Source organism: Notechis scutatus, chromosome Z (assembly GCF_049901735.1).
Source record: "Notechis scutatus isolate UNSWTSFEM ecotype Mainland chromosome Z, rNotScu1.2, whole genome shotgun sequence".
Taxonomy (NCBI): domain Eukaryota; kingdom Metazoa; phylum Chordata; class Lepidosauria; order Squamata; family Elapidae; genus Notechis; species Notechis scutatus.
Window position 1 is genome coordinate 135,181,655 of NC_142025.1, and position 15,322 is coordinate 135,196,976.

Below are 15,322 nucleotides of genomic sequence, written 5' to 3' on the forward strand. Positions count from 1 at the left end.
AATGAAAGAGTAGCTCTGTTCCTCCAGTGGCAGATTTCATGGTCCACTCTCCACCCTAGCTTCCTGTAATTAGCAGGATTTACATGCTGCCTCTCAGTAGAGAGGAAGAGGGGTTTGCAGAGCAAGAGGGCCCAGCCTGGTTGAAACCGTAACTGGAAGGTTCTTCTTTTGCAAAGTCTGATCTTAGAGGTATAAATACAGTTTTCCCCCATTAGGTGGAAACCTGGCCATTTGGAAGGGGCAGCTATCTAGCCGGGCTCCCAGAACTAAACGCCCCCGAAGTAAAGCCAGGTTTCATTCTTTGTGATTTAGTGTGTTGGGTGAACCAGGAAATGTGGTTTGCAAAACAGTTTTATACTTTAGAGCGGGGTGAGTAGCCTTTTTGTCGCTGGAGCTGTAATGGGTGAGGTGAGAAGCACAGTAGCTGGAGTCGGGATTGCGTTATGCCTATTTAGTCTGTGTATGTATTATTTACTCCCCACCTTGGAATGGGAGAGAGCTGTGATGTGTATTTCTGGCAACCGCAGTCACAGGTAACTAACTAATGGGGCTACTAAGAAGAGTTGTGGGGGGCTTTGTAAGTCTTGGGGTCTCAAGGTTATCCATTCCTGATTTAATGTGTTAGGCACATTCATGTTTAGGGTGGAGGGGGATGAAAAATTGGAGGGGGGAAGCTTTCCTACTCTTTTCCTTCATATTTTTGTTTTGTTTCTTAATGGATTATTAAACGTAGCTTGATGGTTTTTCAGAGAAATGTCCCCAAGTTGCTTCTTAATTTTTACCTCCAAATGATTTATGAAAACTATATCATAAGACTTTTATGTAAGACTAATTACATTATCATATAGTATACTAGAGTATAACTCTGAAATACCAAGTATAAGAGGCATTGACATTTATTTTTACATGAGAAGGAAGGGCTCAGCCTATCTTTGATAATAGGCTTCCTTCCTCTTATTGATGTAGAGATTGCTGGATTGTGGCCTGTCCTTCACTAGTTCTCAAATCCCTGCGAATGGGATAAACATTGGCAGTAGCATCCATTTATCTACACCTACAAAGAATGCTAAACATAAGTATTTCATATATTTAAATTCCCTTCTGCTCACTTCCCCAAAAAAATGGAAAAGTTTTCTGAATTGTTTTCTAGGAGTTTTATTTTTCAACATTACTGGAAAGTTTAAATTTGTGCATAATAGTAACTTATTTAGTAAACCAAGGTTAAGTAAGCCTTTATGTATAATGTGTGAATGTATCTTGTGCTTGCTTTATTATCCATTCTTTTCCTTAACTCTGTAATATGGTTCTGAGTACATATGAGTGAAAACAAAATGCCTTTGATTATCAGAGGTTGGGTTCACTGGACTAAAATATGGCTAGATAATTTGGCTTAAAATGTAGGAGCCCAGTCACTGTGGTTTATTTATGGATCACTATGTTGCCCAAGCTAAGGTTTGATTGATTAGCAAATCATGTCTTAGCCAGAATTTCCCTTGATCACCCATGGCTTTATACTATTCTTAGATTTGTGCATTAAGCCAATGTTTAGCCATAATTTGTGGAATAAGCCACAGTAAACTGGGTTCTCACACATACTAAGCTATCTAGACCCAATTATATTTTGTGTACAAACTCATGTTCATGAAGGAAGGATTGCCTGCATAGGATGAAGACAGAAATGGGAGAGCTATTTTGGACCCACAATTCCCTTGACAAGTTTGGGATGGAATTTGGTTATTAGCAGAAAAGGAAGGTGCCTGGAAGAACAATTTCAGGAAATTTATGCCAAGCCAAGAAGAGAATTTGGGGAAAGAAATGGACTCTAGCAGTTCAGATTTATCTAGAACATAATGATTGGATGAGCTGATAATGGTATCTTCTGTGTGTGCCTAAATCTACCAGATTTGAAAAATAACAAAGCAAGGCACACATCCGGTTAATCATTTTATATACCATGTTTTAAGTTTAGGGACTATTTTTTTTTTAAAAAAAAAAGTATGGGGATCCACCTCATATAATATTTCTCCAAGTATGAACTTGTCCAGTTTATCACGTCGGGATGCTATTGTATTTATGCAATAGGCTTTAGAAAAAAATTATGAGAGCTAGACTTTGGGCTTTTCTAAAAAGAGAAGGAAAACATCAGCTTCATGATATTTGGAGGGAGGGAAGGAGGAAACAAAAACTTGTTAAGCCATGGGAGTTAGTCCCTAATACTTACCAGTCTTTCTCCCACAGGCACCTCATTTATTAGCACATCTTCAGTGAAGAAAAAGAGAGATGCGCGTGGCTTTTCTCTTATCACTGATAAGATAGCAAGCAGCTGTTCACAGTAGTGATTGGAAGGCTTGCCAGCTTGATTCTCTGCCTAGCAGGGAAAGCTTAACCTGCTTACTTTGGCATGGCCAGTGGCTTTTAAAAGCACTGAAAGCCTGCAGGGAGGAAGAAAAATACTGCAGACGTGAGGGATGGTGACCTAGGCCTTATCTTGGGGGAAGGGGGGGTGGACAAACTACTGTTTTTGTTGTGCTCCGTTCTCTATCCAATTCTGTATCAGCTGGATTTATGCAGAACATTGGGCTAAAACATGGTTAATTCAGAGTCGAGTCTGCTAGATAGCCCTAGAAAAATTGGGTTAAATCCATGAACCATGGCTCAGTTAACTATGGATAAACATGTCTCAGAAATATATACTGAAAATTGGGATGATAATATGAACTGTTATAAAATCAACTAAGTAAATTATGATTATCTTGTAAAACATGAATGAATTAAAGTATAGTCAAATGATAGATTAATAATGATACTAAGGTATTTAATTTTTGATTGACAATATGAGATCATATGCAATGTAATTGTAATCGAAGACTACGAAATGGAAGCACAAAACAATTTGTAAACCAACCGGCACACTGTATGTACATATATGGAAGATGATTTGATGTTTTTATGTTTTGTTTGTTAATGTTTGTTTTTAAAAACCAATAAAAATTTTAAAAAAAGAGAGAAAGAAAAATAATAATATAATAATAATAAAAAGAAATATATACTGAAAATCTCTTCCTCCAGTTGGCTGAGTTTGCAAAAGGCATTCAACCAAATAGCAACCAGTTAGCATAGCATGTTGATTAAGCCATGGGGATCTGTATAGATTTTCTCTCAAGCTCCCTGGCATGGAAGAAAGCAAGGTTGGTTCCTCCTACTAGCCATATATTTTCTCACCTTTATAGGAACGTGGCTGGAGAATAGGTCAACAGCAAGTGCCCAGGGGCCTCTAGGTAAGTGCAAGATTGATCTGCTTTCTTCAGAAGGCCCCAGGGCCTCCCAGCTAAAGCTGCTCTGCTGAATAACTTAGACTAGAAATAACAGCGGCTTGTTGGTGCTTAAGATGTCCTTCATGCTCCAGTTGTATATGTGTATTCAAGGTATGGCTTTCGTTTAAGATTCCTTTCATTTTCATCCTTAGTTTGGTTTAGTTTTCCGATTGAGGAAATAAGACGTTAGAGCCGTGTAACCAACAGATGGTCCTCAACTTACAACAGCTCATTTGGTGATGGTTCAAAGTTACAATGGCATGTGATTTACATTCGGATGCTTGACCGATTCATATTTATGATGGTTGCAGAGCCTCACAGTCATCTTTTGTGACCTGCTGACAAGCAAATGGGGAAGCCAGATTCACTTAACCACCGTGTTACTAATTTAATGGCTGAAGTGATTCAAATGTGGCAAGAAAAGTCGTAAAATGGGGGAAACTCACTTAACAAATGTCTCACTTAGCAACATAAATTCTGGGTTCTGTTGAGAGGCTGTTTCTAAAAAGTGAGATTACTGAGGAATGCATCCTGGGGGATGTTATGGGGGCCAACGGCAGACCCTCTTTTCCATTCAGGGTTTGTTTGTATCCGATGTCTTAAACCAAGGGTCTTGAAACTTGGCAAGTTTAAAACTCCCAGAACAACTCCCAGAATTCCTCAGCTAACGTGACTGGAGGAGGAATTCTGGGAGTTGAGGTCCACCAGTCTTAAAGCTGTCAAGTTTGAAGACCCCTGGCTTAAAGAGACATGAGAAAGGAAAGGGATAGTTTCTCTTTAAGGCTCAAAATTGGTTACCATGATTGAAAGGGGTGGGTGGGCTCTTTTTCTTCCTTGTGTTTTTTGCTTCTGAAAGCACATTGTCTCCCACTCCAAAACGTCAGTATGGGCGATGAGCTGAGATCAGCCCAAAAAAAAAACAATACGTTGTTTTAAAACAGGGATGTCCAACTTTGGTAACTTGATGACCAATAGACTTCAACTCCCAGAATTCCCCAGCCGGTATGGGGGATTCTGAGAATTGAAGTCCACGGGTTTTAAAGTTGCCACAGTTGAACATCTTTCTTCTTGAAGAAAGATGGTTTGACAAAAGTGAAGGGAGCAGATGAAAATTTGCAATGTTGTTGAAATCCTCTCCAAATCTCTCCCATCTAGAAATGCCATTCTCTGGCCTCTCCTGTTCAGGCTCTTACCTCTGAGGGAGGGGAAAATGCCTTTAGCATCTCTGAAAAGCCCCTCTCTGTTTTCCTTTCTTCCTACCATCTCTCTCTCTCTCTCTCTCTTTTTACTTTGCAGACATTGGAGGAGGAGGGCCTACAATTTCAAGAGGAGCCTGGTAGCATCTTTTCTAACACATTTCATTAAAAGGCATAAGCTTTTATGAGCCCTAATTCAGGCTTTTTAACAACATCCATTATTCAAAAAAGGTGCTACCAAGCTGTTCCTGGTATTATTTTTTTCCTCTCCTTTCTTTGCAAACCTTTCTATTATTCAGGTAGATTTTTATGGATATTTTTTTTTGTGGGCGATAGGGAGGGATAGAAGTTCTGTATCTTTATTTGGCAAAACCCCACGGAAAAAAAGTTTTCCGGACATAGAATGGAAAAGTACAGGTAGTCCTTGACTTATGACCAGAATTGAGCCCAAAATTTCTATTGCTAAGTGAGACATGTATTAGGTGAGTATTTCCCAGTCGATGACCTTATTTGCCACAGTTGTTAAAGGAACCATTGCAATTAATTTAGTAACATGGATATTAAATGACTCTGGCTTCCCCATTGACTTTGCTTATCCGAAGATGGCGAAAGGTTGATCACATGAACGAGGACATTGGAAGCATCATAAATATGAGTCAGTTGCCAAGCATCTGAATGTTGATCGTGAATTTTGAGATGCTGCAACTTATGACTTTATGGACATAAGGGTGAAAATGGTCTTAAGTCATTTTTTTCAGTGCCATTGTAACTTTGAACGGTCACTAAATGAACTGTTGTAAGTTGAGGACTACACCTATACCTCATTCTCTGATTTTCTACTTTATGGCTTCTGTTTCAGAGTAGACTTTGGGGTGGGGGTGGAGGGATGTAGAAGGAAAATAGCCTTAGTACACCTGCTTTTTTCTTTGCCTTATTTTTTTTGTAATTTTTTTTCTGCTTGTTCTCCTTAAAAGTGTCAACGCTCTATAAAGTATGAAGAGAGCCCCCCTATAGTGAAGGAAACATGGCAGATAAGAGGAAGCTACAAGGTAAGCTCCGTGGCTGGGCTAGGAGCCTGGTTGTGTAGCAGAAGAGCAGAAGGTCTGTTCACCGAGACTAGCGAGAAGAAAGAGGCGGGCATAAATTGAGCAAAAGGCAAGCAGGATTCTTACTTTGAATACCTGGCACAGGATGCTGTATTTTCCAAAGGAGTATGGTATGTGATTAGGGAAGTGTGAAAAGAGTTAGGTTTTCTGTTGGTGTAGGGAATCAATAAAATGGGGGCAATGGTGCTAGAATTCGGGAAGAAGGAGAAACAGGCAGCATTTCAAAATTCCGATTGTCTTTCTTCCCCTTTTAGGCTTCATGAAAGGTATGAACCTTTTAGTTCCTGTGATTGCTTTCAACTAATTTATCTTTTTTCCTCCCCCTCCCAACCCCATTCGTGCAGGTGAGATCGATCGGTGTCTCAAAAAGGTATCGGAGGGTGTGGAGCAGTTCGAAGATATCTGGCAGAAGGTGAGGGCTGTTGTCATCTCTCTGCCTGGGTTCTGTCCAAACTCTGTGATTATCACCGGATGTAGTTCCTCGTCCTGATTTTATTTTTGGGAATGGAGGATCAGGGAGAGGAGGGAAGAAGTCCATTTGGCTCCTGCTTTTCCTTTATCCAGTTTGATTTTGCCCTCCACTTCTTCCATGACGTTGTGAGCTCCAGCCTTGATCACATCTTGGGGTTATTTTTTCTCTCTTCTCTCTTCTCTCTCTCTCTCTCTCTCTCTCCCTCTCTCTCTGCTACAGCTCCATAATGCAGCGAATGCCAATCAGAAGGAGAAATATGAAGCCGATCTGAAAAAGGAGATTAAGAAGCTCCAGGTAAGAATGAGCCAAGCTTGAGTATTCTTTGACAACCCAATCTCGAGTGATTAGTTATGGGGAATAGCCTGAAATCCAGGGAAAGGCAGATGGGAAATGTTGCCCCCAAAAGGCTTTTGTTGGATGAGAAGAGGGGATGGGGGAGTTTGCCAAATTGCAGTGCAGTGTTTGCATTCCTCTCCCGGAGACCGAATCAGAATCCCTCCGTTTGCCAAAGAGTCTTGTCAAGCTCCAAGGAAATCAGGGGATCCAGGCAGATCAAATGGGTGTAAAGATTTATTGCAAGCTTAAGGTCTCTGCCAGAATCCAAGCTAAGATAGATAAGAGTCACAGGAATTCAAGGTGGGCGGGACTTAGATCTCTTGTGGGCAGGAAGGGATTCATGACTGATGACACGTTTGACCCTTCCCTTGGGCTCATCCCGGTCATCTCCTACAGGTCTAAGATATTTTCAGACTATGTGTTCCAAAATGTCCTTTGACAGCTCCCTCCATTCTCCGCTATGATTATTTAACTCAGAAGTGCTAATAATAAAAATTCAGATAAATAATTGGAAGTTCAGGGAAACATGTTAAAATCATCACGCCCTACATTTTTCACAACTATGTTGGAAAAAGCAGAATTTGAGTGACGAGAAAGGAAAGAGGTAGCAAGCTATGTTGAGTTGCTGGTTGCTTGGCTTCTAACAGCAGAAAGTGAAATCCAATAGTTAAAGGTAGTCTGACTTACAACCGTTCATTTACTGACTACTTGGAGTTACAAAGCACTGAAAAAGCTGGCTTGTGACTGATTCTTGCATTTATCACATGAGCATGAAAATGTGGACACTTGGCAACCAGCATTATTTACAATGGTTGCAGTGTCCAGGGTCACATGATTGCTATTTGCAATCTTCCGAATCAACTTCCAATAGGCCAAATCAATGGGGGAAGCTGGATTCACTTAACAACCATGTGATTCACTTAACAACTGCAATGATTTGTTTAACGGTGGCACAGAATATTGCAAAGTTGAGTATGACTCATTTACAACTATGTGAAAAAGTTCTGCATGCTTTCAGTTTTAAACTATTTACATGTTTAATCAACTTTTCACTCATAGAAACCACACAAAATTAATACTTTGATGAAAATTTCTGTAATCGGATTGAGATGCATAATATTTATTAATATAACCAAAGTCTTTTTAAGGTTTTGAGTGAGTTTATGTGCTAAAACAAACACAACTTGAATTTTTGAGAATGTTAGGATCGGAAGTAGCCAATCAGCAGCAAGCTTTGGCTGACCAATCAAAATGCACAGAGGCTAAATCTATGAGCCAATCAATGTTGTCATACTCTCTGACTATCAATAGCCATAAAAAGCATCGAGAAATTTAATTTAGCTCTGGCTGCGGGCAAGGATGAAGGCCTTTGCTTTCACCAGTACTGAGCAGCAGCATCGCATCATTGTGCTTCATGAAGAGGGTTACTCCTATACAGAAATAGCCAAGAGAGTGAAATGCCATCGCACCACATTGAGCAGAGTGGTTGAAAAATACCAAATAACTGGTTCAGTTGATGACAGGCTCCGCTCTCCAAGAAAGTCGACAAAACATCAAGATCATTTCGACAACGCATTTCGATGGCTGACAGGAAGCTCACCTCACCTCAGATTATAAGAATTTGGGGTGAAATGTGATGTAAAAGTGTGCACAAGCATAGTGCATCGCAGACTGCTTGCCAGAGGGCTCAAAGGCTGCAGGGCTTGAAGTAAACCTTTGCTCACAGATGCTCACCGCTCTCGTCAACGTGTGTGGGCCAAGAAGTATGCCAAGTGGGCCAATGAACAGTGGGCCAAGGTCATCTTCAGTGACGAGAGCAGTTTGACTGGGAATCAAATAAGTATGTCAGAAGATTTCCAGCTGAAGAATTTAGGCCATACTGCCTGAATCTATCTGTGAAGCATCCATTGCACATGAAGATCTGGGGCTGTATTGTTGCTTCTGGTATTGGTCGGATACAAATTGTGCAGGGAATCATAAATTCTAAGCAGTATGTTGAAGTCCTGGAAAAGACCATGTTTCCTTCAGCTCAGCAACTTGTAAGGAAGGACTTTTACTTCCAGGATGACAACGCTCTTTGTCATTGAGCCAAGTCCGTCCAGCAGTGGATAAAGAAGCATGGTGTTCAATTCCTGGATTGGCCAGCTCAGAGCCCAGATTTGAACCCAGTCGAGGACTTGGGGCCAAGATTGGTTACGAAATAAGCAAGAAGCATCCGAAGACCAAGCAGGAGCTGATTGAATCCATTATTGCAGCCTGGGACCACATTGTCACCAAAGATCATGTGCAAAGGCTTATACAGTCTATGCCAAAGTGATGCTGGCTGGTGACAAGCAATAAGGGCTGGCCAATTTCATATTAGTAACCATGTTTGCTTACCTAAAGGTTCCTTTTTAGGGCCACAAACAATAAAAATGTTAACAAAACACTAGCATCGGCCTTAGTAATTGCAACACTGGGTATGCATCAGTTAATCTGTTTTGATAGTCATTGTAAGCATGCATTGTAAGCATGCAAGAAAATTCACAATCCCCATCCAAACAGCACCAAATTGCAAAAAGCTTATGCTTTTCATTTAAAAACCACCAGTATTTATTTAAATATATCAATATTTGCATAGCAGTTAGCATAAAATATCATAAAATCAATGGCCTATCCAAAAAATGTCATAAACCGTAAAGCGTGCAAGACTTTTTCACACAGGTGTAACAACTGCCTCACTTAGTTGTTAATTAGAAATTCTGTCCCAATTGTGGCCATAGATCAAGTACAGGTAGTCCTCGACTTACAACGGTTTATTTAATGACTGTTCGAAGTTACAGTGGTACCGAAAAGAGTGATTTATGACAGTTTTTCACACTTATGAGCATTGCAGCATCCCCATGGTGACATGATCAAAAAACTTGGCAACTGGCTCATATTTATGATGGTTGCAGAGTCCCAGGGTTGTGTGACCCCCTTTTGCGACCTTCTGACAAGCAAAGTCAATGAGGAAGCTAGGTTCACTTCACAACCGTTCTAGTTTGCTTAACAATTGCAATGATTCACTTAACAATTGCAGTCATAAAATGGGGCAAAAATCACTTAACAAATGTCTCACTTAACAACATAAATTTTGGGGTCAATTGTGGTCATAAGTCGAGGACTGTCTGTACCTCTATAGCATAGGGGTATAGAAATGAAGTCTATATGTTTGACCATTTATTTATTTAATTTATATTGCTGCCTATTCGCTCATGGCGACTCGAGGCGGCTTACACAATGTAAAGCCATATTTAAAAATAAAAATAAAAGTAAAAATAAAAACAATAAAAACTAACAAAAAGAATCAAATAAATTAGTAAAGTACAATGGAACAAAATTTGGGAAAACAAAAAACAAAACAAAAAAACAAAAACCAACTCCCACCCCTTCCTGATGACAGCAGATCACGCTAGCCATTTGATGGGCTCCATCCCACTGTGGATTCTCCAGGCCCGCTGGCAGAACCAGGTCTTCAGTGCCTTCCAGAAGAGTATTAGTGAGGGTGGCATTCTAATCTCTGGGGGAATGATGTTCCAGAGAGAGGGAGCCACCATGGAGAAGGCCCTTCTTCTGGGTCTCACCAGGTGTATCTCCTCAGGGGTGGGACCCGTAGCATTCCCTGCCTCCTCGCTCTAATGGGTCGGGTGGATGTGACTGGCAAGAGATGTTTCCTTAGATAACCCAGACCGAAAGCCACGAAGGGCTTTAAAGGTGATAACCAGCACCTTGAATTGCACCCGGAAGCATTTCTATCATCGTAAGCTTTCCCTAACCTGAAGACACCCAGAAGTGTTGAGTTTGTATAATTAATAATCACCATGATTGTTGGGTGGCTGTGGATTATGGGATTTGAATTTGATATGTTTAGTTGACACTAAGTTGGTAAAGACTGTTCTAAAATGTTTCACCGTTGTGAGTGTTACTTATCAGGACTAGTCTCTGCTGGGAAGATCTAATAATAAAGGGAACAGAATTTGATCGTGGGACTACTTTTCTATTTCTGCAGAGATTGCGGGACCAGATCAAGACATGGGTTGCATCCAATGAGATTAAAGACAAAAGGCAGCTAATAGACAACCGGAAACTCATTGAGACGGTAAAAATTCAAACAAAGAGAAAAGACTCTATTAGCTATTATGTGTCAGTGCTGAGCAAAAGTTCTGGTGAAATTGATGTTTTTCAAGGAAATTCTGTGGTTTTTGAAGACTAAATGAACCAGGTTTAATTTTGTCCAGTTTTAGGCTTAGTTCTTACCAGCTCAAATCAGCTTTTGCACTTAAGACTTCCTGATATTTTTATGCTTAGCTCCTCCTTAACAGTGTTGTCATTGGCTGCTAGCAGTGTGACCTCATAAAGGTGAGCCACCTGGCCATCTCACTTATTACTTAAGCTGAATAAGTGACAGAAAAGGGGTTCTGTGGGGAGCCCAGGACCTTTTTCCACACAACCTTCCTTAGAGTGACAACATGGGATAGATGGTAAGACCTTCTTAGTTTAAGGGTTTAACTGGTAGTGCTTGTGGAATGTCTCCTAAACTTTGAGAGAGGAGGCTTTGAAATAAGGGACTTTGCAAGGATCAAGCTGTATCTTGTATTTTCTAGGCAACCTGAATCAGTAGACATTTTATAATTTTTTTTGTGGGGGGAGGGGGGAAGGCACTCTTACAAAACTCCTTGTCTTATTTTTCTAGTGTCAAATCCAAGCACTGTGATTAAAACACTGATGGTTGGTGATCATTAGTATCTGTTTGCAGGAACAAAAATGCATATTTGCTGTATCGTTCATGATTCGGGGTGGTTTTCTGTGCTACATGACTCCATGTGATACTGCTCTGCGTATTTGTGGACAATACTCATTATTCACTTTGTGACTGAAAATGTCTTTTTGTGATATATATATAGTGTCAGTATTCTGTAGAAGCAGTTAAATATTAACATATTAATAAACACTTGAATTAGACAACCCACATCCTGTTGGGGAACTGTTTCAGATATATTTCCTTTCCTAAATGGAGAAGCAGAAAGACTGCGAGCAGCCAAAAAAGCTATAGAAGCAGGAGTGACTTCTGACTTCCTGCTGTTTTTCTGATTGAATTTCTTTGTGGGAATTTGGTGGGGAGCATCTGAAATCTTCCTTTCTCCTCTCCCTTCCCTACTGCTCCTGGGTGGGAGAAAGAGCGAGGGATTGCAAGGCTGGCTGGGAAACTGTCATGAAACATTAAAAATGTAGGTCATTTGAGTGCTGCAGCAGCCAGTAGCACTGAAGCAACTTCAGTTTCCCCAAATTTCCTTCCCTCGGGGGTCCTGGATCCCAGATATTGGATACATTCTGTAAATTCGCCCCATTGAAATACTTTGGTTCAAAAATTGTTGCCATATGACACATCGTTTTACCTAATAGGGCACAACAGTGAGAGTATTAGTAGCATCTGGATGGGCCTGGCAAAACCATTCTTTTGATACTTTCAGTTAGGAAAATAATCAATCCCCCTGTGGTAGTAGCACCATATTAATGAGATTCACTAGTTTGGGTTGGCTTACTTATTTGAATAACTCAGCATTGTAGACAAAACAAGCTTATGAATTTTATTAAGGAAGTAACCACAACAGTTTAGGATCCTATCCAAGATTTCTGGATAGGAAGAAATATAGTGAATCCCTAATATTTAGGGGACTAAGATTCTGAGTCCAAGGATAGGCAGTAGAATTTATCTCTGGACAAGATTCATCACCTCCAATCAATACCAGGTTAAGGATGGTTTTGAAACCTAATCTACGAGTATTTAAATGGTCTGAGATCTCCAATTGGTTTTAATCTGCTCTGCAATCCAATTGCTGCTTCTTTTTGCAGCATTCAGGTTCTCCTAAGCTGGTTAAGAATCTCTCCAACCGATGGGAGACTGCAGAAATCCACATCCAATTAATCCTGTGTCCCTCCCCACATCCCAATATTTCTTCCCACCTGTTTAGTGATTTTCAAGCCACCAGACTGGTTACCATGAGGGAAGGGAGAGAAAATGAAAAGGACAGCTTAATAGTATCTTTGTGGCTTAAACTTTCCCAAAGATGTAGAATTTATGGGACATGCAGTGAGACGCAATCACCACCTCAGACTCCAGAATTTATTCTGCAGATTCATTCATCCTGTCTTTGTAGTGACTTTGCTTATCCTGAAGCAGAGCCAGAAGTTAGTTGCAATAGAAGAAAATATATGTAAGTCAGGATTGAATTGGGGGGTCCTTGGTGCTCTCTGAGCTTTGCTGTTTGCTTATTTACAGATGTTTCAGCACCCAAGTACTGTAGATAACAACACCGTTGATGCCTTCATGGCCTAGATGGGCAATGAAATGTCTGCAGGCAAACATCCAAGCTCAGGAGTCCAATATAAATTAATTGGTTCTGCTGCCTAGTACAAACAGTGGCATTGTATATGTTCACACAACTTCTGAAAATTTGAGAGCGGCAGAGATTTTACATATGGCAGGAGCCCTGTGATTTGATCATAAGCATTTGGGGTTTTCCCACCCTCCTTTCAGATCAAAAATGGTGGTTGAAATTATATTCATCAGGGCACTTAATTTTTTAAAAAGTTTATTGCAGCGTAGACGTGCATTTCAAATGATCCAATGTTAGAAAACTCCTGCTAGGGGCTGGATTCTGAGCCCTCCTGGGAACTGTTTCCTGTTTGCCTTAACTCATGGAAACATTGCAATCTCTCTTTCCAGCAAATGGAGCGGTTCAAGGTAGTGGAACGTGAGACCAAGACAAAAGCCTACTCCAAAGAGGGGCTGGGCCTGGCCCAGAAAGTGGACCCAGCCCAGAAGGAGAAAGAGGAAGTTGGGCAGTGGCTGACGGTGAGAACTGGGGGAAATGTGGCTGGTTTGGATTAGCAAAGCAACTTCTGGAGAAAGCAGGGAGCAGAACTAGACTGAAAATATAAAAGGGTCCATATTAGAAGTTACTTACCAGAAGTTACTAGATAGAACAAAGAGCATCTTGAAACTATGTGATCTTGCTGTAGTTGACGGTCTTAAGATCTAAAAGAGCCCTTTTCCTCATCCCCTCCTCTAAGAGAATGAAGCCAGGATTTTTGGTCTTCCAAGAAAGAGACTCTTGTGAATATTTTGGTTGTTCTGTGGCAAAAAGTCTCATGACAACCTGAAAAGAAATTCTCTTGCCTGAATAAGGGAGAAAAGTTCTGGTGATGAAGATGACCCTCGGCTAAACAGACAGTTAGTTGCGTGATGAGAAGAATGCAGCTGTATTCAATGAACTCGTTGAACGCAGAACAGAGATTGAAGCTGGCCATAGGATTAATCCTAGGGCTGGAAAAGACCTTGGAGGTCCATCTGGATCTGTTTTTCTCCTCTGAGCCCACAGGGAGTTTCTTCAACTCAATTCATATCAGTTATCCGTGACCTTATGTAGTTTGGGGAATAGGTTCGGGGTGTCCATGCTGTTGGAGAATGGCAGTTTGTTAACAGAAGTTGTGCATTTCTATCTCTTGGCCCATTGATTTTTTTTTTCTAACCGAAGTTTTATTTATTTATGTATCAATACTATAAGATACAGAAATACAAAAGAAAATAGTAGGAAAAATAGAGAAGGAAAAAGTGTGGAGAAAAGAAGAAAAAAAGGTGTTGACTTCCAACTTCCTTCACTGCAGTAGAATAAAATAACATCAAACCTCAATTTTTTACTTTTACACAATAGTATAAGCTAGCCATTTCTATAACCTATCTAATCAATAAAACCCAAAGTCAAAGTCTCATTTTTTTCCCCACCTCGAGCACAGTGTCCAGAAGCGGTTTCCAAGTACAAAGAAAAGCAGTTGTTATTTTTGTCCTTAATCAAAGCGATCAGTTTGGCCATCTCTGCTAACTCCCATCCACTTCTGCAGCCGTTCATCCATTGTGGGGGCCCATTGATTTTTTATTTAAAAAAAAAAGTTTAGGAAAGGTAATGATTTGAATTACAACCTGGCCTGGTTTTCTAACAGCGAAGAAGCTATTTACAAGGACTGTTTTCTGTTCATGCTTGGAAATTGGGAAAAGTTGAAATGTTTGGCTGTGAAAGTGGTGTCTTTACAGGATGTACCTTTGTGTTCAGCATTTTAGTGTGTTCCAGACAAACAATAGTGTCAGTTAAACACAAGCTTGTGGAAATCTTTACTCAAATGCAGGGAAAACAATCTCGAGTGGCACGGATGCAGCCTTTGTGCACATATGTGCACAGTTACTCATTTATCACACAACTCACACATGACCCTAAACAGCTTACCGAATTTAATGGAGCAGAATAAATAAAACTAGATTCAGGAGGAATGAATAGGTAACAAGGACTGATAACAAGAGCAGCATCTCCAGTTAGTGTTGATGTTAGACCCTTCTGGCTATAGATAATGGGAAAGACACTGATAAGGAAGAGCTGCAAGGTTGGCCAAATGGTAGTTTATAGTTCTTGAGATCCTGGCATTGCCAAGCTAATTAACGCACATAGCTTGTTAAGAATACCGTCACAAACAAATGGGGAGCTGGCTGCTTTTAGTAACACCTAATTGTCACCATCTGTACTTTCTTCATATATTTAAAGAAGAAAGAGAAACATTGAGATCAGGAGGAAATTAAATGAAGAAAACACAAAAAGCACCTCATACCCACATATGCATGTATGTACATACAAGCAAAAGTGGTAAAAAACAATAGACCAGAAATAACAAACGTGTTACTGCTATTCAGAGCAGCCCAGTGCCCTGGAGAAGCCTCATCAGGAAACAGCCTCTGCCATTCAAGATAGCATTTCATCAGATTTATGGACTGTGGCCCAGGAAATGTTATTCTTAAAATAAATCGGATGGTCTTTTTAAGGAGAGCCA

The 15,322-nt window shown here is 40.4% G+C and overlaps 1 protein-coding gene across 1 annotated transcript in view; it reads left to right on the forward strand.

Moving 5' to 3' along the window:
- CNOT3 (CCR4-NOT transcription complex subunit 3) overlaps nt 1–15,322 on the forward strand; it is a 49,360-nt gene that overhangs the window by 8,367 nt on the left and 25,671 nt on the right. The window contains 6 exon segments of the mRNA XM_026682351.2: nt 3,231–3,278; nt 5,485–5,559; nt 5,961–6,028; nt 6,308–6,382; nt 10,455–10,544; nt 13,173–13,301. Of these exon segments, the coding sequence (XP_026538136.1) occupies nt 5,535–5,559; nt 5,961–6,028; nt 6,308–6,382; nt 10,455–10,544; nt 13,173–13,301 (387 nt within the window). The 5' untranslated portion in view covers nt 3,231–3,278; nt 5,485–5,534.